General features: G+C 37.6%; 1 protein-coding gene and 1 pseudogene across 1 annotated transcript; both read right to left on the bottom strand.

Annotated features, from left to right (window-relative positions):
• Window positions 1-5957: 5957 nt before the first annotated feature.
• Window positions 5958-10339, bottom strand: LOC114821429 (beta-D-glucosyl crocetin beta-1,6-glucosyltransferase-like; annotated as a pseudogene).
• Window positions 10340-19756: 9417 nt separating this feature from the next.
• LOC103416276 (receptor protein-tyrosine kinase CEPR1-like) lies at window positions 19757-23677 on the bottom strand. Its single transcript, XM_008354530.4, has 2 exons — window positions 20831-23677; window positions 19757-20426 (listed from the first exon to the last, which is right to left on the bottom strand). The coding sequence occupies exons 1-2, from the start codon at window positions 23325-23327 to the stop codon at window positions 20032-20034; spliced, it is 2892 nt and encodes a 963-aa protein (XP_008352752.2). The 5' UTR covers window positions 23328-23677; the 3' UTR covers window positions 19757-20031.
• Between the last annotated feature and the right edge of the window lie 268 nt (window positions 23678-23945).

Below are 23945 nucleotides of genomic sequence, written 5' to 3'. Positions count from 1 at the left end.
GAAGGTTTTCTTCTTGCTCGTAAGTGTGGAAAATTTTTCATGAAAGTAATTCTTATAACTATGTATTTTAGTGCCACATACATATTAACTTTCTTGCCCGTAGGTGTAAGTTGATTATGTTTTGAAGTTTATGGGGATTAAGTATGTATTGTTTGTTTAAATCTTCAACTGTCAATGCTTCTTTGAATTTCAATTCAATCCAAGCTTTAACTGGGACCAACTATAAAAAGTGGAAGCAAGACATAGAGATTATTCTAGGTCTCATGGACTTAGATGTTGCTTTGAGAGAGGAAGAACCAGATGTTCCTGAAGAGGACGACTCGACTAAGATTAAAAACAAGTATGAAAAGTGGCATAAGGCAAATAGGATGGCAATTCTCATTATGAAAAGGGCAATGTCTGACACTGTGAGAGGTGGTATTGCTGATACGGATAGTGCTAAGGAATTTTTGGCATCAATTGAAGCTAAGTTCAAGGAATCCGACAAAGCTGAAACCGGAAACCTTATGAACTTATTGATGACAACCAAGTTTGTCGATGGAAGTGTGAGGGAGCACATATTGGGGCTAATTGATATTGCTACTAAGTTAAATGCTTTGGATGTTGCAATTAGTGATCCATTCCTGGTTCATGTGGCCCTCAACTCTTTGCCTTCGGAGTACTCTCAACTAAAAAGCACCTACAATGCTCAAAAGGAAAAGTGGGATCTCAATGAGCTTATAGCTATTTGTGTTCACGAAGAGCAGAACATAAGACATGACAAGAGCAAGGTCGCTAATTTAGTCCACACCCATGCTAAGAATTCAGTCAATGAGATTTCCAAAAACCCCTCCTACAAACCTAAAGGGTCTAACAACTTCAAGGCAGCAACCAAGCCAAATGGTTTGAAGTGTTTTTTCTGTAAGAAATTTGCTGGACATTTGAAAAAGGATTGCCCAAAGTATAGGCGTTGGTTGGAGAAACAAAAGGCTAAAGGTAAGAACATTGTGTTTGTTTGCTTTGAAACTAGTTTGGTTGATGTTCCTTCTGATACATGGTGGCTTGATAGTGGTGCTTCTGTGCATATTACAAATACCTTGCAGGGGTTCATAAGCAAGAGGGTGCCAAACAAGGATGAAGTAAGTGTGTTCGTAGGCAATGGAGAAAGAGTACCGGTGGAGTTCATTGGAGTAGTTCGACTTGTTTTGGATTCTGGTTTTGTTTTAGATTTAGAAGATGTTATTTATGTACCTTCAATGAGAAGGAATTTGGTTTCCGTTGGCAAACTCATCAAGAATAAAATTTTTCCTAGTTTTAATGAAGATGGCTTCGATATTAATCACAAGTTGAATTTCGTTGGAAGTGGTCTATTTGTTGATGGTTTATTTAAACTAAATTGCAAGGTTCCATTTGTCTCCATGAACACCGTAGGAGTTAAGAGAAGGATTTCAACCAATGAAACTTCATCCAAGTTATGGCACAAACGGTTAGGACATATATCAAAGGAACGAATGCAAACTTTAACAAAAACTGAAATTTTGCCACCACTTGATTATCAAGACATGGATGTTTGTGTTGAATGTATAAAAGGAAAAATGGTTAACACCAAAAAGAAGGGTGCAATTAGAAGCCAAAATCTGCTGGAACTTATTCACACCGACATTTGCGGTCCGTTTCCCACACCAACACATGATGGTTTTAAATATTTCATCACCTTCATTGATGACTATTCAAGGTATGGCTACTTATATCTTTTGGCTGAAAAAATCTGCTGCTTTTGAAGCTTTTAAAATATATAAAGCTGAAGTGGAAAACAAATTGGACTTAAAGATCAAAGTTGTTAGATCCGATAGAGGCGGGAAATACTATGGCAAGTATGATGAAGCTGGCCGTCGTCCTGGACCTTTTGCACTGTTTTTGGAAAAGAATGGCATTGTAGCACAGTACACTAATCCTGGAACACCTGAACAGAACGGAGTTTCGGAAAGACGAAATAGAACTCTTAAAGATATGGTGAGGAGTATGATGTGCTGTACAAAGTTGCCAATGTTTTTGTGGGGTGATGCTATAAAGACAGCAAACTACATCTTAAATAGAGCTCCTAGCAAATCTGTTCCAAGCACTCCATATGAATTATGGTACAAGAAGAAACCGAGTGTATTTCATCTAAAAGTTTGGGGTTGCAAGGCAGAAGCAAGAGCTTATAATCCATTGGAGAAAAAGTTAGACCCAAGAACCATTAGTTGTTTTTTCATTGGATATCCCGAAAGGAGCAAAGGTTATCGGTTTTATTGTCCAAATCACACCACAAGAATTATTGAAACTGGGAGAGCTAAGTTTATAGAAGAGTCGGTTGGTGATTTAGAGGTTGAAAGCTTTAGCTTTGAAGAGGAAAAGGAATTAAATAATGAACAAGGACCTGTTGTACAAGAAGATGTTGTGGTTAACTCTACCATGGCAGCAAGTGATGAAAGTCCATCTCTTAATGCTCACGTGGAAAGTGAGCAGCAAGAAATTGTACATGGTCACCATGATATACCAATCCAAGTGAGTGAGCCCATAGTCCCTGCTAGTAATACCGATGACCAAAACCAAGTCCTTTTAAGAAAATCCCAAAGAATTAGAAGGCATGCAATATCGGATGATTTTATTTGTTATCTACAAGAATCTGAATTTAATCTAGGAGAGGTTGATGATCCAATTACATTCAAGGAGGCCGTGACTAGTTCTCAACATGAAGAGTGGTTGAAAGCCATGAAGTCTGAGCTTGAATCAATGAGTAAGAATGGAGTTTGGGAGCTAGTACAATTACCAAAGGGGTACAAGGCTATAGGATGTAAGTGGGTATTCAAAACCAAAAGAGATTCTAAGGGAGATATAGAGCGATATAAGGCTAGATTAGTAGCCAAAGGGTTCACTCAAAAGGAAGGAATTGACTACAATGAGACATTTTCTCCCGTTTCTACCAAAGATTCATTTAGGGTCATAATGGCACTTGTAGCTCACTTCGACTTGTTTCTACACCAAATGGATGTAAAAATTGCATTCTTGAATGGTGATTTGGATGAAGAAATTTTCATGAAGCAACCGGAAGGGTTCATTCAAGAAGGGAGAGAGAATTTAGTGTGTAAGCTCAAGAAATCCATTTATGGTTTGAAACAAGCCTCAAGACAATGGTACTTGAAGTTTGATCAAGTTATACAAGATTATGGTTTCATTGAGAACCCGTCTGATGAGTGCATATATCTAAAATTCAGTGGGAGACATTTTGTAATCTTGGTACTTTATGTAGATGATATCTTGCTAGCTAGCACAAATCTTACCCTACTCCATGAGACAAAGCTTTTCTTGTCTAATAGATTTGAGATGAAGGATATGGGAGAGGCTTCTTACGTCTTGGGGATAGAAATTACTAGCGATAGGAAGAATAAAATACTTGGCTTATCTCAAAAGGCTTATGTTGAACGAGTTTTGAAAAGGTTCGAGATGCAGGATTGCAATGGTTGTGACATTCCCATGGCAAAGGCAGATAAGCTAAGTAAATCCCAATGCCCTAAAACTGAAACTGAAAGGGTAGAGATGGCTGGAAGACCTTATGCTTCTCTTATTGGCAGCCTCATGTACGCACAAGTGTGCACTAGACCCGACATCGCTCAAGCAATTGGTGTTTTGTCTAGATATCAATCTAATCCAGGTTTTGCTCATTGGATGGCTGCAAAGAGAGTCATGAGATATTTGAAAAGGACTAAGACTTATAAACTCTACTATAGAAGGACCAATAATCTCGAGTTGATTGGCTACTCGGATTCGGATTTTGCGGGGTGTGCAGATTCTCTCAAGTCTACTTCCAGCTACGTTTTCATGCTCGTTGGGGGAGCAGTGTCTTGGAAAAGTGCAAAACAAGGGGAAGTTGCAACGTCTACAATGCAGGCTGAATATGTAGCTTGTTATGAAGCCACTTCACAAGCTGTGTGGTTGAAGAACTTCATATCTAGCATGAATGTTGTCGAATCAATTGCTAGGCCAATTCAGTTATGGTGCGATAACAAAGCTGCTGTTTTCCATGCTCGGAACAACAAAAGGTCTAATGGAACTAGACATTTGGATCTCAAGTATAAGATGATTCGCAAGGAAGTCAAGAAGCAACAAATTAAAATTGATTACATTGATACTAAGTCAATGTTGGCGGATCCACTCAACAAAGCTCTTCCTAATGCAGTGTTCCATGTGCATGTGAAAAACATGGGCTTAGTTTTCGATTTTGATGCACTGAATTAGTGGGAGATTCATTTATTTTAGTTAGTTCCCTTGCATTGATTCTGGAGTTAAGTCACTAAAACTATTAGTTTTGGTTGGTTCGTGAGTTTGGATTATAAAGTTTGAAGCATTTTCAGTTATTTTTATTATGAACTTGTTGATTGTTTTATATATTTGTGTGGCTGTTTGAATGCAGCTATGAAGTAAAAAGTAAAGTTAATGCTTTAAAGTCACAAGCATTTACAAGATGATATGAAGAATGTTTTCAGATACTGTTTTCATTAAGAGTAGAAAACTAAGGTGTTCTGATACAGTTACACCAATCATCATGCTAGAACTGACTGGGTTTTGGACATAAGGTTTCAGTTGTTATTCTTCATTCTTTTAATAGTTTTGGAGGGCTTCGGTTGAAGCATTAAGCAGACTTTCATGGTCTGATCAAGGAGGACCTTAGAAATTAAAATATCAATATATTACATCAAGTCTGATATTTATATTTCGATTTTCTCACTTATTGATGTTTCATGTGATTAACCATGCTCACATATGTGATTATGAAGACTATGGACGTTGCTCTTGTCCAATAGACTTGTTAGTTCTATGTGATTGTGCTAATTGACAGAAGCTATAAGGAACTTTGAGTTTAAGTGATTTCCATGGCCATTAAAGTAATCCTGATTTGTTTTCTCTTAAGTTAAGTTTCATACAATGCTTGTTTCGACCAAGTGGGAGAATGTTGGAGTAAAATCCGGTTCTCACAAGGTTTTGTGGTCTCATAATCATTGTACGTTACTTGAGGATCAAGTTATAGGATTAGGGAATTAACTTGGACTTTACCGGTTGCAAAAGGAATGTAATATTAAGTTGTTATTCTTGCTAAAGGGGTTCCTAATCCTGATTGGTTAAGGAGATATAGACATATTCAGTTACCTATTAGGTCTCAATGATGGGCTAAGCCTCTTAGGTTAATATGTCTATATAAGTGAAGGTCCCTGCGTTTGCTGATATACGCAATATTCACAAACTCCCCATACAGTTTGATTGCTAAGGATCAGTACAACGTAGAAGACTCTTTGCACACCAAGGTTTCACGCATGGCGTCTCCAGGTTAGTTACTTATATGTGTTTTAATCTATATAGGCTAATATAGTTTTACAAATCAAACTGCACGAACTTAGATTGATGGGTTGACGAGGATTGCTGACCTGGAGGACATGTAGGATTATTAGGTTTATTAGCTAAAATGCTGCAATATCTTTACTTGTGGCGCCCAAAACTATCATCCCATTCTCTCCTACCCTCTCTGTGGCAGTACCTCCTCAGACCTAGTAATTTTCTCTTCCCTTGGAAACCTAATAACCCAAATGAAACTCACTTGACTAAGCTCCAGCCTTGAGCTATCTCTTCTATTTCCTCCTTGGATAAATGGTACTCACTCCCAAAAGAAACTTATGCAACCGAAGATGTTTCGCATTTATTCAACCATTCAATGATTTGATATGTTTCTTCATCTTTGTCTTCATGGTCCTTATTAGGGTTGTGGACTATCGAACCAATAAACATAATCTTGCTGTTCATTAACTCAGAGAGGTAATCAATATTTATATTCCGTCTATCTCCCCGAACGTCTTGGACAAAGTCCTGTCACAAGAGCGACGAGTAGTAGTAGTAGTAATAGTAGGGAATTGTTGTGGAAGGACATCATCTCTCTTATCATCCTTTCAGTCGTCATTCGATGATGTCGGCAGTATCATACTATTGAACTTACTAATCTCATAATCACGAAGATAGAGTGCGTGAAAATGAAGTCGAACACTAGGGCCCTTGAGAAGATGATGAAAAGAAATGATTTGGTGACAAACAACGGTGAAGATGAAGAACTGGATGTGGGAATATTTTGGTCCAGACTTAGAGACAGTGCCTATTGGACAACAGTACTATCACATATTAGAAAATTAGGGTTTAGGGTTTTGAGGACGTTGGAAAAGTTAGCGCTTGCCATTCGCATGGCCTTTTTATGAAGGTGGGCATGAGGTGGGGTGGGACGCCATTGGTGGTGTACGTGGTAGTGAGGGGGAAGTTCTGGAAACTCATCGTACTATGGAAGATTTAGTTCTACAAATTCAATGCGACGAGTGTATGTTTTGGGAAGTTTTGGCTTGACGGAGTTGAGAATTATAGGCATGGAACAAAAAAAACGTGAAAATTTCTCTCGTAAGTGCTTCTGGGCAAGCTCTAGGAAAGAAGATATGTGTCCGTGATCTAGCCATGGAAGCACAACAACACTACTCATGATTGTTTCCGTGCCTACTATCCATTTGGAACTCGACTTGTATCTTCAAGTTGTTAATTGGTGGTATATGTAGGGTATAAACTTTCTCTCACAATTTCAAATTTTGTAATGCGTCATTGTTAATGAAAATTAAATTTTTTTTGAACAATTGAGTTTTAATGTGTGTTTTGTGTTGCACATTTTGACGTAATAAGTTTGGTGCTTAAACTCATACAAATACGATGACGTAATAACTTTAGTGTATAATATTGTCATATAAAAAAAAGGCTTATTTTTACCTACAACCCTTGGAAATCGATTTTGATCCCATTTTGCCTTGTAACTCAAAAGTCATCACTTTATCCTCTAAAACTCAAAAGTTGCTCCACTTTACCATGTTTCCGTTTCTTCTGTCAGCTACCCGTTAAAGTTGCTGAAGTGGATGGGTAAAATTGTAATATCATAGTATTCTTTTTAGTTACCCCTTTGGAACTCGACTTCCATCCCACTTTACCCCTAAAACTCAAAAGTCATCATTTTATTCCATAAAGCTCAAAGTTCGCTCCACATTACCTTAATTCTGCCAATTCTATTCAAAATCCATCAAATATGTTGATGTGGACTAAAAAATGCATATGTGAAAGAAGAGGAACATGTATTATGGTGATCTAAAACCCTAAAAGAAGAGAACGACTTCTTGGCGTCATTTATCCCATCATTACTGACCACATCTTGCCGGTGAGAACTCCATCTTCTCTTCCTCATTATCAAGTTATCAAACCTGTCTCTCCCTCTCTCTCTTTCTCTAAGATTGATTTGCTATCCGTGGAATTGGGGCAAAACACTTTTTTTTTTCCGTTATGTCAGTTTGATTTGAGCGCACCAGATTAATCAATTTCTTTTTCATTTTTTTCCAGATCTTTGAAACTCCAAAAAAAATTCCAATCCTTAGTTTCTTCTTTTAAACTTAATAACATATGATTGTTGAATGTTAACACATAGTGGAGATTTATAATCAAATTTATTAGTACATGCGACATAGTCATATTTGGTGTTGAGTCCCACATATGTCCCAAGGGGGCGACTTTTGAGTTTTAGGGAGAAGAGATAGAGAGAGAATCTACAAGTCAAAGTGGAGCGAATTTGGAATTTTAGGGAGTAAAGTGGCGACTTTTGAGTTTCAAGGGGCAAAGTGGGATCAAAGTTGAGTTTTAGGGAGCATATCTAAAAATAAGTCTATGATATTACAATTTTACCCATCCATGTCAACAACTTTAACAGGCATTTGATAGACGAAATGAAAACATGGTAAAGTAGATCAAATTTTGAATTTCAAGAGTAAAGTGGTGGGAGTTATAAAAGTAAAGTAGGGTCAAAATCGAGTTTCAATGACCATAACAAAAAATAAGCCAAAAAATAGTAAGGCACAAGCCGGTCTATGATCACTTTAAAAAGGCCCAATGCTATGCTAAGCAAGTCCGTTTACTAACTTTTAACTTATTGAGTTAATTGCATAATTGATCCCCTTTAGAGTTAATTACAAAATTAACCCCTTAAATGCATTGGTGATTTCACTTTGGTTTCAAAAAAAATTATTGTCTCAACTTGGTCCCTAATCTTTTAAATAATGTTAAATGAACACGACAATGAAAACATTTTGGACAAACACCAAATCAATGTAACATAATTATTTTGATTCAGAAGCGTAACAATGAAAAAACCGCTTACATCTAGGTACTATGGTAACATTTAGCAAGAAAACGTTTTATTTTAATACATGATTGGCTACCATAGTAAAAAAACTAGATTTACTATGAGGTGTTTTCACTTTAGTCCTTGAACTTTTTTATTTCGTCCTACGTTGCTTGGTTGCTTGCAAAGAACTCTTCAATGCTCAATTAAGTCATTGTAATAAACTCAAAACATTGTGCTAGAGTTTTTGTGCCACATGTTGCGAGTTATACATTTATATATTAGTTAAAGTGTAAATAGTAATCATTATCTCACATTGATGAAGTGCGTATGTAATACCAATTGTAACTCTTATATATATTTCACTTTGGAGATTAATGAATATACAAGAAATTCTCAAATATTGTCATATATATTTTTGGTATTTTACCATGTTTAATTCAACATGGCATTAGAGCAGTTTACTCTTGATGACATGTGTGCTTTAATTTTGTGCCCACTTTTCTTAGTATTGTGCCAAAAATAAAAAAAAATAAATAAGTGAATAGTGCTGTACTACAATACCGAGAATAGTTCTAGAATAGTGATTCTACTACAGTGTCCTAGTAAATCGTCTTAATTCCTTTGCATATCTTTTGTATCTTTATTGTTCATGTTTTAGCTAAATGGCTCAATATAATCATAGTATTGTTATGCATATTGGTGGAACAAATATATGGATAATTGATACAGCCGCTGATCATATAATTGGTGACGCTAGAGTATTTGATAAGTTATGTGACTATTTTCATAATTCATATATTACTAATGCAAATGGAGCATCTTCCTCTACGAAGGGTGAAGGCACTATCTCTCTCACCCAGTCCTTATCATTCGTCCATACTTTTCTTGTTCCTGATGTTAAGTGCAACCTTTTGTCGATAGGAAAACTACTTGATACATTATATTGTTCCGCTCACTTCTACCCCAAGTATTGTTATTTTCAAGACATTCAAACTCAGAAGATAATTGGTCGTGGTAAAAGAATTGGGGGTTTGTACATCTTAAGTATGGAGGATAATGTTGCTTCAGGTTCAAATAATCATCAATTGCTAAGTGCTAAAGTGGATGACAAACATCAAATTTGGTTGTGGCATCAACGTTTGGGACATCCATCATTCAGTTATATGAAGCATTTATTTCCTTCTTTGTTTCGCACTTGTAGTGATTCAAAGTTCAAGTGTGAAGCATGTGTCATGGCTAAGAGTCATCATGCTTCCTTTCCCATAAGTGATTCTAAAACTATTTTGCCATTTGATTTGATACATTCTAATGTGGTCCGGCGAAGGTTACTTCTAATGGATTTTGTTGGTTTGTTACTTTTATCGATGATTCTACTTGATTAACTTGGGTGTTCTTGATGAAGAATAAGAGTGATGTCCCTTTACTTCTTCAAGAATTTTTTGCAATGGTGTCGACTCAACTTCATACCAAAGTTAAGGTCTTCAAGTCTGATAACGAAGGAGAATATGTGAATCACACTTTGGCATGCTTTTTTTGTGTTCATGGTATTATTCCCCAGACGACTACTCCGTTTACACCCTAACAAAATGGTGTGTCCAAATGGAAAAATCGTAAAATAATTGAGGTTGCTCACTCCTTGATGTTGGATAAATATGTTCCTAATCATTTGTGGGGGCATTCTATTTTGCTGCTGTGTACTTGATAAATCGTGTTCCAAGTAGGGTTCTTGATTTTCAGACATTGTTTAATGTGCTACAAAAACATGTTTCTCATGTTTTTGTATCCAAACTTCCTCCGAAGGTGTTTGAGTGTGTGGCGTATGTGCATGTCTACTCTCATTAGCATAGTAAACTTGATGCATGTGCTCTTCGATGTGTATTTATTAGATATGTTAACAATCAGAAAAGCTATAAGTGTTATCATCCTCCGACTTAGAAAACTTATATTACCATGGATGTCACATTCCATGAGAAAGTTTTGTATTTTGTGAAGCCCTCTTCTGACTCTCTACTTCAGGGGGAGATGGAGAGTGAAGTGTGGATTCGAAGAGATAGTATGAATGACGTGTTATAGGCAGAGTTGAGGACGAAACCTGTTATGTTGCGTGATACTGACCAGTTGGCTATAGATGACGATTAATCAATTGTCATTCTCGAGACTATTTCTACTTACTACCTGTTGGATGTGCTCAACGAGTTGCTTGTTGTTGGTATGTCTGACGAATTGCCCTTTGATGACCAATTGTCTGCTGCTGGTATGACTAACGAGTTACCTGTTGATGGTTCGTTCAGTGATGATTCTTCTAATGGTTTGGTACAAAATGGTGACACACATGAGGTAAAATTCTGATAATTATTCTACTTGCCGACCCCACTTAGTGGGAAAGGCTTTGTTGTTGTTGTTGTATAAGTTGCCTCCACGAGTTAATCGTAGAAAACCTAAAGTACAATATAAGCCTGATATGCATGCTAAAGCCAATTATCCTATCAACAACAATGTGTCTACTCATCGTTTGTCCAAACCATATGCATCTTACATATGTCAGCTATCTAGTGTATTAGTTCCAACAAAATTGCAGGATACTTTGTCGTGGGTTTTTGCCATGAATGTTGAGATGGAGGCTTTGGAAAAGAATTCCACTTGGGATTTGGTTCTGTTGTCAAACGGGAAGAAAGTTGTTGGATGTAAATAGGTGTTCACTATTAAGCATAAAGTAGATGGTTCTATTGACCGGTACAAAGCCAGATTAGTTACTAAGGGTTATACGTGAACCTATGGTGTGGACTATCAGGAGACTTTTACTTCTGTTGCAAACTTAAAATTGTTCGTGTTCTTCTTTCTTTAGCAGCAAACCATAATTAGCCCTTATTGCAGTTTGATGTTAAAAATGCTTTCCTTCATGGTGATCTTAAGGAAGAAGTTTATATGGATCTCTCACCTGGTATTGGTATATCTCCTGAAAAAAAAGTGTTGTGTGCAAATTACGAAAGGCTTTATATGGTTTGAAACAATGTCCTAGAGCGTGGTTTGGGAAGTTTACAAGTTCAATGAAGAAGTTTGGGCATTTTCAGAGTTATTCAGATCATACTTTGTTTCTAAAGCAACGAAATGGTAAGCTAATTGCATTGATTATTTATGTTGTTGACATGATAGTGACTGGTGATGATCAGAAAGAGGTACAACGCCTTCAAAAGTACCTAGCTACTAAATTTGAGATGAAAGAATTGGGTGAATTGAAGTATTTTCTAGAATCGAGGTTGCACGATCCAACCATGGTATTTTTCTGTCTCAACGAAAGTATGTTCTTCATTTATTAACTGAAACATGTATGTTAGATTGCAAACTTGTTGATACTTCAATTGACCAGAATAATGGTATGGGCTTATTTCGGATCAAGTTCCTACTCATAAAGAATAATATTAGAGGCTTGTGGGGAGATTAATTTATTTGTCTCACACTGACCCTGACATTGCTTATGCTGCTAATGTGGTATGTCAGTTTATGCACTCATCTAGTGAAGCTCATATGGATGCAGTAATCCGTATTTTGAGGTACTTGAAAGTGGCTCCTAGCAGAGGCTTGATTTTCTCCAAGAATGGTCATTTGAATGTAGAAGGGTATATAAATGCAGATTGGGCTGGTTTGATCACTGGCCGGCAATCTACATCTGGATACTTTACTTTTGTGGGTGGTAATCTAGTTACTTGGAGAAGCAAGAAACAAAAAGTGGTGGCTAGGTCAAGTGCTGAAGCTGAGTTTCGTGGTATGTCTCATGGTGTATTGAGTTGTTGTGGTTGAAAAAAATTGTTGAGAGATCTTGAATTTAAACCCAAGGTTGTTATGAAACTTCATTGTAATAACAAGGCTGCTATTGAGATTGCTCATAATCCAGTGCAACTTGATCGAACAAAACATATGGATATTAATCGACATTTCATCAAGGAAAAATTGGATGCTGGAATTGTTAATTTTCTGTTTGTGGGATCTCAAGATCAACTTGCTGATGTGCTTACTAAGGTTGTGTCTAATAGTGTGTTTTCCAACTCGCTTGACAAGTTGGGCATGCGTGACATCTTTGCTCCAACTTGAGGGGGAATGTTGCGAGTTATATATTTATATATTAGTTAAAGTGTAAATAGTAGTCTGTTGTCCCACATTGACGAAGTGCATATATAATACCAATTGTAACTCTTATATATACTCCACTTTGGAGATTAATGAATATACAAGAAATTTCCAAATATTATCATATATATATATATATTTTTGGTATTTTACCATGTTTAATTCAACACCACATACCTTTTGGTTGTGCATGAAAGAAAGAGTTCTTGTAGAAGTAGTAATGTTGATACTCAATTCCATCCCACTTGGCTGAATGAGCCCAAACCACTCATCAATGCCAAGGGCTCAAATTAGGGTGTTTGTGAGGGGGTTTTCAACGTGTCCGCGGAATCTAAACCAAACTGAGTAGTATGGCGAGTATGTTACAATTTACAATGGGTGTAATTATCTTTTCCGAGGCTTATAGTATAGAACACACTCGTTAGTCGTGACATTCATCAGAGAAAAACAAAAGTGCATGGTGTCGAGTTTTTTAATTACTTTACTATTTCTTGCTGCTATCTATTACTCAATGAATCAAGTAGCACATTTCTTGCTGCTATCTATTTCTCAATGAATCAAGTAGCATTTCTAGATTGAGACTGTGAAAGTGGAATGCATGTAAAATTCTCATGTGGTATGATTTTCAACCCAATTAAATTTAAACCACCATCGCTTGGGACAAGGATTGTCTGACCTCCCACTTCCAGTGCCCTCTCGTGCCCTTCTGTTTGTGTGGTCACGGTTAAGTCACGTCAACATTTTATATTACTATTGATGCGATGGCAAGTGCCTTCGCCCATGAACGGTAGGTCTCGGGTTCGAGACTTGGGAGCAGCCTCTCCATAAATGAGGGTAAGGCTAGCCGACATTCATCTCTCCCAGACCCTGCGTAAAGCAGGAGCCTTGTGCACTAGGTACGACCTTTATCTCTATAAAAAAACATTATAAAATGTTAACATGACTTAATCATGACTACACAAAACAGAATGGTACGGAAAGATATCGCAAGTGGGAGGGCAGACAATCCTTCCCATTGCTTGGGCTCATCAGTGCTTCATTTGTGGACATAGTAATCATTGTTATAATTGTGTATTGTTTTCTGTTTGTGAATGTCATGGTTAGTCAAACATCAATAATTTCTTACTTTTGATACTCATTTCGTCCAATAATCCTAATGACACCAATTCGTAACTCAACTTTGAAATTCCAACCGATGCGGCTATAGTTTATTTGTTTATCTTTTCGAATCACTGTAAATTTCGTTTACTTATAATCACGTCAGATGGTAATAAAAAATGGGGTTACGAGATCGTGACGGTAATACCTTTTCCTATTTTGTCATTTCCAAAAAGACATTAGCAACTTTGCCTTCAAGGACTATATGCAGTCAAAAAGTCAAGCTTATGTCCTTTAAATTTCATGTCAAGAACATGACACGTCTTTGGATTTTGGAAAGAAGTCAGTCAATGATGGTAACTCAAAAGAATCTGGACCATTTCCATCAAGTCGGGTGCGTTTGGTACGTGGGACGAGACGGGACGGAACGGGACGAGGCGTTCCGTCCCGCGTTTGGTACGCCAAAAATGGGTGGAACGGGCTGTTCCACGGGACAGATTTTGGGTGTTTTTGCGTCCCACCTCCCACCCCTGGAACGGGTTTGTTCCACGTCTGTGGAACACACTGTTTTACCATTTTAAGACAAATATACCCCATGTATTTTTCAAAAATTACACCTTCGTTCCGTTCCGTCCCGTCCCGTTCCGTCCCGTCCCGTTCCGTCCTGTTCCGTCCCGTCTGCGTACCAAACGCACGGTCAAGGCACACAATTTAGATATTTAAAATTCAATCCAACGATTAAAGTTATTATAACTTTTAAAGTAGGTTCTTGAGTGTAACCGTTGGATTAAATTTCAAATACCCAAATTATGTGCATTAGTGGACTTGGGGATCCTTTCCCCAAAAGAATGATTGCAATTTGCAAGGTGTTTGTGGAAACGGAAAGAGATCGGATCCCTTTCCACCAAATCTACCTAATCTGGAATTCTGACTGTTGAATTTTGATCCAACAACTACAGTTATAATAACTTTTAAAGAAGCTCCACATTTGTAGCCTTTAGATCAAAATCTAATGGTCCGAATTCTAAACTAAGTGGATTTGATGAAAAAGGATTTGAAGAGGATCCATATCCTGTGGAAATGACCGAATCCAATTAACTTAGAATTTACAGCTATGCATTTTTGCCATGATACATACGCTGTCCTTTTCATTTGAAGAACCATTATTTGCTTTAAACTGTTGAAAGCTTGTTGCTTTTGATCTCCATGGAGTCTCCACCAAGCCAAAAGCCAAAAAAAATATTTGCCTCCATGAATCTCATTCTGATAAGAGGACCTCGAGCGCCACTCACTCACAAAGTTGGACACAGACAGACCTGCATTGCAAACGTGTTTGCTCACACGGTTGCAAACACACGCACCTGTACTTCATGAATCATGCTATATGTGTGTGTTAACTTTTAAGAGAAGAGCTTCTCATTCTTTTTAAAAATTGAGATTAGTTGTAAGGCTTATACCATATCAAATTTTAATGATTCGAACTGTTTATTTTTTATGTTGCACATCATAGATCATCTATGCAAAATATTAGTCAAATCAAAAATACTTTAGGCGTTTAATTAAGTTTAAAGAAATTGACAAAGATTATGTTCTAATAAATATTGAGATTTTATCGTGACAATTAAGTAGGTAAATGGTTTTAAATTGACTAAATTTTTTGCAAGGATGATTTATGAATAGAGACTTACAAAATAAACAATTCGAATCGTTAAAATTTGATGTGGAATGAGTCCCAAACTTAATTCAATTTTTTTTTTAGCAAATAGAGATTTTTTTTAAAGGCTTGTATATGTTTATATATATATATGTATGTATGATTGTCTCACAACTTGGCTTTCCAAACGACTACTATGCGCCCAATGGCCGACTGTTTTTCTATCTCAATTATATTTATGTCACATGAGTCCCAAACTTAATTCAATTTTTTTTCAGCAAATAGAGATTCTTTTTTTTTAAAGGCTTGTATATGTTTATATATATATATATATATATATATGTATGTATGATTGTCTCACAACTTGTCTTTCCAAGCGACTACTATGCGCCCAATGGCCGACTGCTTTTCTATCTCAATTAATATTTATGTGACATGACTCAACTCTTATGAGACATTGAGACTGTTCTTTTACTCTACTTTTAAGATATATGCTTTCGGATTTTTCTTATACAGTACGAACTCGTAGACGATGGGAACGTTTTTGTAGCCGTTAAATTATGGGATTCTTCCTACTCTATTAGGATATAGATTAGCCAGAAAGTTGTTGTGACTGTTAAATTGACGGGTCATTTTTTTTAGTGAGGTCCAATAATCACAATCCCCTTAATTGTGTTTTCATGATCCTCGGCTTGTATTTAAGTTCACCCTTGGTCTTCTAGAGGAAAATGAAAAAATTGTAGGTTGAACATGATATTGTCTATAACATGATCAAGCTAGTTATAGAGCAACATAAAACAAGGCAGTGATACAATATTTAGAAGAAATGAATTTGAGAGAAATGGAAGAATTATATGTCACATTTATAATGCCTTTAATCATTAAAGACTTTTTTCCACCTTGTGAGTGGAGGCTTCACGCCTCACTATCTATGGTGAAACAAGCTTGGTGATGTTTCATGTACACACCTCAACAACAATAATAACAAAATCGTATCCCATTAAGTTAGATCGGTTGTATGAATTATAGAGCGTTATTACGCTCAGTTTTGCACCAAGTATTCCGTTAGCTTCAAGTACTCTATGTCTTTCTAGGTCTTCCTCTACCCCTTTCGCTCTAAACCTCTATCCCATAATTGTATTTTCTAATGGGAGCATTTGTTGCTCTTCGTTTCACATGTCCAAAACACCTTAAACGATTTTCCCTCATCTTATCTTCAATTGCGGCAACTCCTACTTTATCTCAAATATCCTTGTTCTTAATCCTATTCTTTCTCGCCTGCTCACACATCTAGCGAAACATTCTCATCTCTGCTATACTCATTTTTTTTCATGTGTCAATCCTTGATCGCCTAACATTTCTTGCAATAAAGCATTAATGGCCTTATTGCTTCCTATAAAATTTTCCCTTGAACTTTAGTAGCTTACGGTGGTAGCACAATATACCCTATAAACTCTTCCACTTCATCCATCCAGCTTGTATTCTATGGTTAAGATCTCCATCAATTTTTTTGTTCTTTTGCAAATAGGTTCAAGATAACGAAAGTGTTCACTCTTTTGTACTTCTTGACTTCCAATCTTCACCCCTATCTCATTTAGGCCCCTATTCCCATTGAACTTGCACTCCATATACTCTGTCTTTGACTTAATTAGGAGAAGACCTTTAGATTCCAACATTTCCTACCGAAGGTTAAGCTTCACATTTAATCCCTCTTTGTTTCATCTATCAGCATTATATCATCTGCTAAAAGCATATACTAAGAGATATCATCTTAAGTATGTCTCGTTAACTCATCCATTACCAAATGAAAAATGGCAAGGACTTAAAGTTGAGCTTTGTTGTAACCTTATAGTTATGGGAAAGCTTTCAATTTGTCCTTCATGAGTGCTTACTGCAGTCCTTACTCCTTCATACATATCCTTTGTTGCTTGGATATACGTTACTCATACTTCTTTCTTCTATAAAATCCTCCAAAGAATTTCTCTTGAGGCCTATCATACATTTTTTTTTTTAAAAATCTATAAACACCATGTGCAAATTCTTGCACATCTCTATGTTGTTTCATCGGTCTCTGTAAGAGATAGATTGCCTCCATACTCGAGCGCCCTGACATGAACCATAATTGATTGTCTGATACTCGCGTCTCTTACCTTAACCTATGCTCAGTTACTCTCTCCTAAATCTTCATTGTATGACTCATTAACTTAATACCCTATAGTTCATGCAATTTTGTATGTCCCCCCATTATGCTTATAGATAAGCACCAAAGTGTTTTTTCGCCACGTTTGGCATCTTCTTCATTTTCAAGATTTTATTGAAAAGGCTTGTGTGCCATCCTATACCCGTCTCTTCGAAGACCTTTCACACTTCAATTGGTATATTGTCGGGACCCACTGCTTTTCTATGCTTCATCTTGTTCAAAGTTACAACCACTTCATTTTTCTTGATTCGGCGGCAAAATGAGTAATTTCTACACTCTTCCAAGTTACTCAACTCACTCAAAAAAGTACTCATTTCGTGTCCTTCATTGAAAAAGATTATGAAAAGAAGCTCTTCATATGTCTTTAACCGCGTTCTCCTTAGCTAAAACATTTGAATATCATCCTTGATGCACCTTACTTGGTTTAAGTCTCTTGTCTTTCTTTCTCTTGCTCTAGCCAGTTTATAGATATCAAGCTCTCATTCTTTGATATCTAACCGCTTATACATTTTGTCAAAGGCTGCTAGCTTTGCTTCTCTTATAGCTTTCTTCACCTCCTTATTCTTATTTGATACCTCTCATAATTTTCATCAATTCTTTCCTTGTATAAAACTTTACAACATTCCTTCTTAGCTTTAACCTTATCATGTACCTCATTCTTACACCACCAATATTTTTTTTTGATGTGGAGTAAAACCCTTGGTCTCCCCTAATACTCATTTTGTAACTTTTTGGATACAGTTAGCCATGGAATTCGACATTTTGTTAGCGTTCCCCTCTGTATCCCAAACGCATTGTTGGGGGGGGGGGGGCAATTTCTTTTTGAAAGTGACTTGTTTTTCTCCTTTTAGATCTAGTTCTTGGACATATCACGGTCTTGTTGTTTCTTCTATCTTTTTTTTTGATATGTACATCCATCACCAAAATGCAATGTTGGTTAGCCAGGCTCTTTCCCAGTATAACTTTGCAATCCTTACAAGTTACACAATCCCTTTTCCTCATCAAAAAGAAATATATTTGTGATTTTTATGACCCATTCTTGTAGGCGACCACATGTTTTTCTCTATTCTTAAATAAGGTATTGGCTAGGAAGAGATCATATGCCATCTCAAAACCCAAAATGGCTTCCCCTATCTCATTTATCTCCCTAAACTCATGACCACCATGGAAACCCCTATAGTTGACTGTCACTTTGCCCACTTGTCCATTTAAATCTCCTTCTATGAGTAACTTCTCATTCTGAGAAATTCTTTGAATCAATTCTCCAAGATCTTCCCAAAATTTCTCCTTTAGACTCCTATCCAACCTAACTTGAGGTGCATACACACTAATCACATTGATGAGTTATTGTTCTATCCAAATCTTGATTGCTATAATTCTATCCCTGACCCTCTTAACATCTACAATATCTTTTGTTAGAGTTTTATCCATAATGATACCAACACCGTTTCTTGATTTATTTGTGCCTGAATACCAAAGCTTAAAACCTGAGTTTTCGAGATCTTTTGCCTCAAGACCAACCCACTTAGTTTCCTAGAGGCACATGATACTTATCTTTCTCCTCACCATACCTACCATTACTTTTATAGATTTTCCCATTAGGGTTCCTATATTCCACATTCCTAAGCGCATTATACTCTCTTGAACCTCCTTCATGTCCTAGTTTTTTTTACCTCACCCATCCAGTAAGGTCAACGCTACTAATTTTGCGTATCCTGGGTAAAGTTGATGTCAACAAATGCTTCCAAGGAGTCGTTCAAAAAGAAGTTTCTATAGTACTATTACTCAACTAACATTGTTGATGAGACACAACAACCCTTACTCACTTATCAATGTGCTCGGGCCACATAACGCATCACTTTTGAGTGGCGACCTAGCTTTAGCGCAATTTCATGTAAGATTCATATCATATAGATTCGACCTAAAAATAGTGTCGATTGTCGACTACCTGATACCCTCCCCTGCCTCTTTTCTTTGGACTTGAGACTGGCAGCGTAAGATAAACACACACCTCATTTCAACAAAAATGAATCAAATTCATGTAGAAAAAGATGGAAACAACACAAAAAAGAATAAGAAGATTTATTGCCTTCTCCTCTATCCTTCAAATTCGAATCTATCACTCGTTAATCGGACTAGTTTAGAATATGATCTTCTAAGATATGCTGAGCTGTCAATCAGCCCCAATGGGTAGCTAACTCAAGTGGCCCCTCCACACAAGAATCATATATGCCTTCTTAACTTTAATTTCAGAATCAGGAACCCACTTTTTTTTGTTTTTTGTTTTTTTTTTTGACAGAAAAAGCTCTCATACAATTCACAACCCTCCACTCCTCACTAACATTTATGTGCTTTTTTATCCTCCACTCCAATACAAAAGAGCACAAAAGATAAGGAGGAAAAATAATATTCACAAAAGCTAGGAATGATTGGATTAGTTGATCCCTAAAAAAATATGGATGCTGATGAGCTAGGGTTACCATAAAAAAAGCAGCTATAGTGATTGAATTCCTAAATCCTTACAAAACCAAAATTACAAAATCGAAAAGCAGATAAAAAGATGGAGACATAGACTATACAAACCACCTTCATGAAAAAAAAAAACTAAAGAGAGTAATCAGTTATACCTTTATGACCAGTCCCCCAATCAGTTTGAGAGGACTTTAATTACATGGTTATCATATATATGTGCCGTATAACACTCTTTAACCTAGGACCGTGGGACCCAACAAGCAAACTCTTCCATGCAAATCATAACTCATAAGGGTTCTTGACCTTTGTCACATTTGGTGCTTCTTTGGTCTTAGTTGATGACTTGCATGAATCAAATCTGCAAGGGTCAGCTTCAATCAGCAGCTGAACGACCTCCTTCATGCTCGGGCGCAGCGAAGGCGCCTTGTAGGTGCATCGAACGGCAATGCGAAGAACCTGGATCATCTCCTCCTTGAATGAGTCCGATGATCGCTTGTCCAGCACCTCCGTAGCTCCTTCTTTGGTGTCCACTTTGTTTGAAACCCAGTATATGATGTTCTTGTTGTCTCCAAACTCTGCCTCCACCGGCTTCTTCCCAGTTATCAGCTCCATCAAAACTACCCCAAAACTGTAGACGTCACACTTGGTTGTTGCTTTGGATGAATATGCATATTCTGTCGCCAAAAACAAATTAATCAGTTAAATTTAGTGAAACATGATCTGGATTAGTTACTAATTTAAGTCAAAACACAGCTTAGTAAAAGTAAATCAAGATATAGTACTTGTTTAGCCTAAAAAGGTAACAACTACAAGCAACCATAAAAAAGTGGCTGCACAAGAGTTACCAAGGACAAATTTGATACAATAAGTAACACATAATGTGTTTATTTTTTATTTTTTATCTAAGTGATATTCTAATCTAATTTAAAACACGGAGGGGAATTCGAACTTGGGTGCTGACGAGGAAGAGCACTGTTTTAGACAACTTGACTATGCTTAGGTCTACGCAATACATAAACATTTTACTATAATTGTAAATGTTTAATTAAATCTTTAGAAAGTTGGATCGGGAAATTACCCGGGGCTAAGTAACCATAAGTCCCAGCAATAACAGTGGTGGTGGAATCTTTTCCTCCTCTTGCTTGTAAAACCTTGGCTATGCCAAAATCTGCAACCTTGGGTTGGTTATTGACATCGAGCAGGATGTTGGTAGACTTGATATCTCTGTGAATAATTGGAGGCATCAGATCATGGTGGAGGTATGCCAAACCCTGCGCAATCCCGAGGGCAATCTGGTGACGAGTAGGCCAATCTAGATGGATCCAACCTTTGTGAAGAGCATCCCAAAGGTTACCATTTGGCATATACTCATAAACCAAAAGATTGCAGTCCGAGCTTGAGAAGTAGCAGTACAATTTGACAATGTTTTTGTGCCTTATACTTCCCAGCGTCTCGACCTCAGTTTTCAACTCCTTGTGTGTGAACAGCTGATCTTCTCCAGAATCTTTTGCTTTTCTACTCCACAGCCTCTTCACTGCAATCACATCCCCGCTGCTCAGCTCAATCTTGTACACTGTCCCTGATCCTCCATGGCCTACTATGTTCTTATCAACCATGCCTTCAATGACCTTGCGGTGGTCGAAGCTTATTCGATGGAAGCTCTTTACATCATATGAGAAGAATGATGAGGACAGGCTCTCATCATGTTCCACCTCTGCTCTTCTTCCAAACCGGCGCTTTAGGAACAGCAGAGCTCCAATGAGGAGGAAGACTACTGAAACTGTAACTACCCAGAAAGAATTTAACTTTTTTTTGTTAAGAGATTGTGAACATATGGGAAAATTATTTTGATCTGATGAAACTTTAACACAGAGGCCTGGGTTGCCGGAAAAGCTTTCCACCAACCCGCCTTTTATCAATGAGAGAGGAATTGGACCAGAAAGCTTATTGTTTGAGAAGTTGATGGAGTTTGGTAATAATTCAACGAGACTCTCTGGGATGTTTCCGGTCAAGAGGTTGTTGGAGAGATCAAGAACATTGAGAGATTTTAGTGAAGAAAGAGAATCGGGAATGGAAGAGTTGAGCTTGTTGCCTTGTAACATCAGTAAATTAAGCTTCTTTAAGTTTCCAATTGCAGAAGGAATTGGACCAGAAAGAAGATTATTACTGAGGTCAATCTTTACTAGGCTGATTGCTCCAGAGACTGCAGGTGGTAGAACACCTGAAATCTTGTTGCTTTGTATAAACAATTCTGACAAGTTTCTAGCTCTTCCAATTGTATCTGCAATCTGACCACTCAAATTATTGTAACCCAAATCAAAGATCGAAACATGGGGAAGACTAAGAAGTCCTGCAGGTATTGAGCCCTCCAGATGATTATAGCTAAGTCGAAATCGAAGAAGAGACTGGCATTCTGAGTAGCTCTCTGGTATCTCTCCAGATAACTTATTGTCCAGCATAAGAAAGTAGAGCAACTTACCTCCCTTGCAAACCTCCGTTGGCAATGGACCGGAAAAATGGTTCTCGGACAAGTCTAAGACAATCATTGGTGATGAGTGCCCCAGATTTCGAGGAATTTCTCCTGTCAGGAAGTTGTCATAAAGCGACAGCATGCTCAGTGTTTTCGAGTCTGCGATGGCGCTTGGGATTTCACCTGAAAGACTGTTGTTGTAAAGCTGCAGGACTTGGAGCTTGGGAAGACGACAAATAGATTCCGGAATCCTTCCAGTCAGCTTATTGACTGACATGTCTAATTCTACCAGGCCAGTGAGATTTCCAAGCTCCTCAGGTATAGTTCCAACAAGTTGGTTGTAGTAGAGCTCCAACTGTTTCAAATTCTTGAGCAAACCAATCTCGGCCGGAATTTCACCGCCCAGGAAATTGCCGCTCAATTCGAGATCAACAAGAGAAGTCATTTTTCCAATTGATGCCGGGATCTTCCCTTCAATCATGCACGTTGTCAAGATCATAGATTTGAGATTTGTCAGCCGAGTGATGTCCTCCGGAAGCTGCCACAAGTTGAAACCTTCGTTTTCATTGAAGTTGAGTACCTCAAGATTGGTGAGGTTGAACACTGACATGGGGAACTTGCCGATGAACAAATTGTACGACATGTCAAGAACCTTCAGAGATTTCATGGGTGAAAAATCCGGAAGCGTCTGACTGAGGTACAAATGTTCCATGTTGAGCTCTTCCAAGAATGAGCAGTTGGTGATGCTGTCCACAAAGTCACCCCGGAGATTGTTACGTCCAAGACGGAGAACACGCAACTGAGGCAGGTAAGAGCAGATGCCTGCAGGAAAGTTACCGGAGAGTGACCTACTGGATATATCAAGCTCGACAACATACCCTTCGTTGTTGCAGGTGACACCGGAGAAGTTGCAGTAAGGTTTCCCTCCTTTGACATCCCAATCTGACAGGGAGTTCCCGGCGTTTGCTGAAACAGACTTTATTATGAGCAAAAAAAACTCAGACTGGCTAGTATTTGTACGGATGACGGCTTGAGACGGATTAAAAAGCGAGTAAATTATAAGGAAGATAGAAAGGACGAAGGTGGTATGATTATAAGAAGCCATTTTTGAAAAATCAAAGATGGAGAGAGAGAGAGAGAGAGAGAGAGAGAGAGAGAGAGAGAGAGAGAGAGAGAGAAGGTTTTGGAGAGAGGGTAGTTTTAAAAAACTGGTAGGAATTGTGGCAGGGAAGAGGTATATATGTGATGATTGAGGGGATCACTGGGTGCAGCAGTAACAAGAAGCCTTGACGATCAAAAAGGAGGGATTGTTTGTGCACTTGTACATAGTAGTACTGCTGCTGCTGATGTGTGTGTGTGTGTGTGTGTGTGTGAGAGAGAGAGAGAGAGAGAGAGAGAGAGAGAGAGAGAGAGATAGCATATATCTATCTTTGCATAAAGAATCTTTACGTTTATACTCCACAAAGATGTACGTAGTAGGGGAATAACTTCGATCAGTGCCAACTGCTTTATACTGAAAGCAACATGCCCCACATTTTTAAGAGAAATTGTATTCGTCTCCTTGAATCTCATTCTTATTAGAGGGACCCCTACCCCCACCCACCCTCTTCCTGTACCACTCACAAAGTTGGACATAGACGCACCTGATCGATCTTTATATATAATGTTTTGTTCGATTGTTAGACATAAACCCAATGCCCAATACTAATGAGATATAAGACAG

This window comes from Malus domestica, chromosome 15, assembly GCF_042453785.1.
Source record: "Malus domestica chromosome 15, GDT2T_hap1".
Lineage (NCBI taxonomy): Eukaryota > Viridiplantae > Streptophyta > Magnoliopsida > Rosales > Rosaceae > Malus > Malus domestica.
This window is presented reverse-complemented; position numbering and strand designations above follow the sequence as displayed.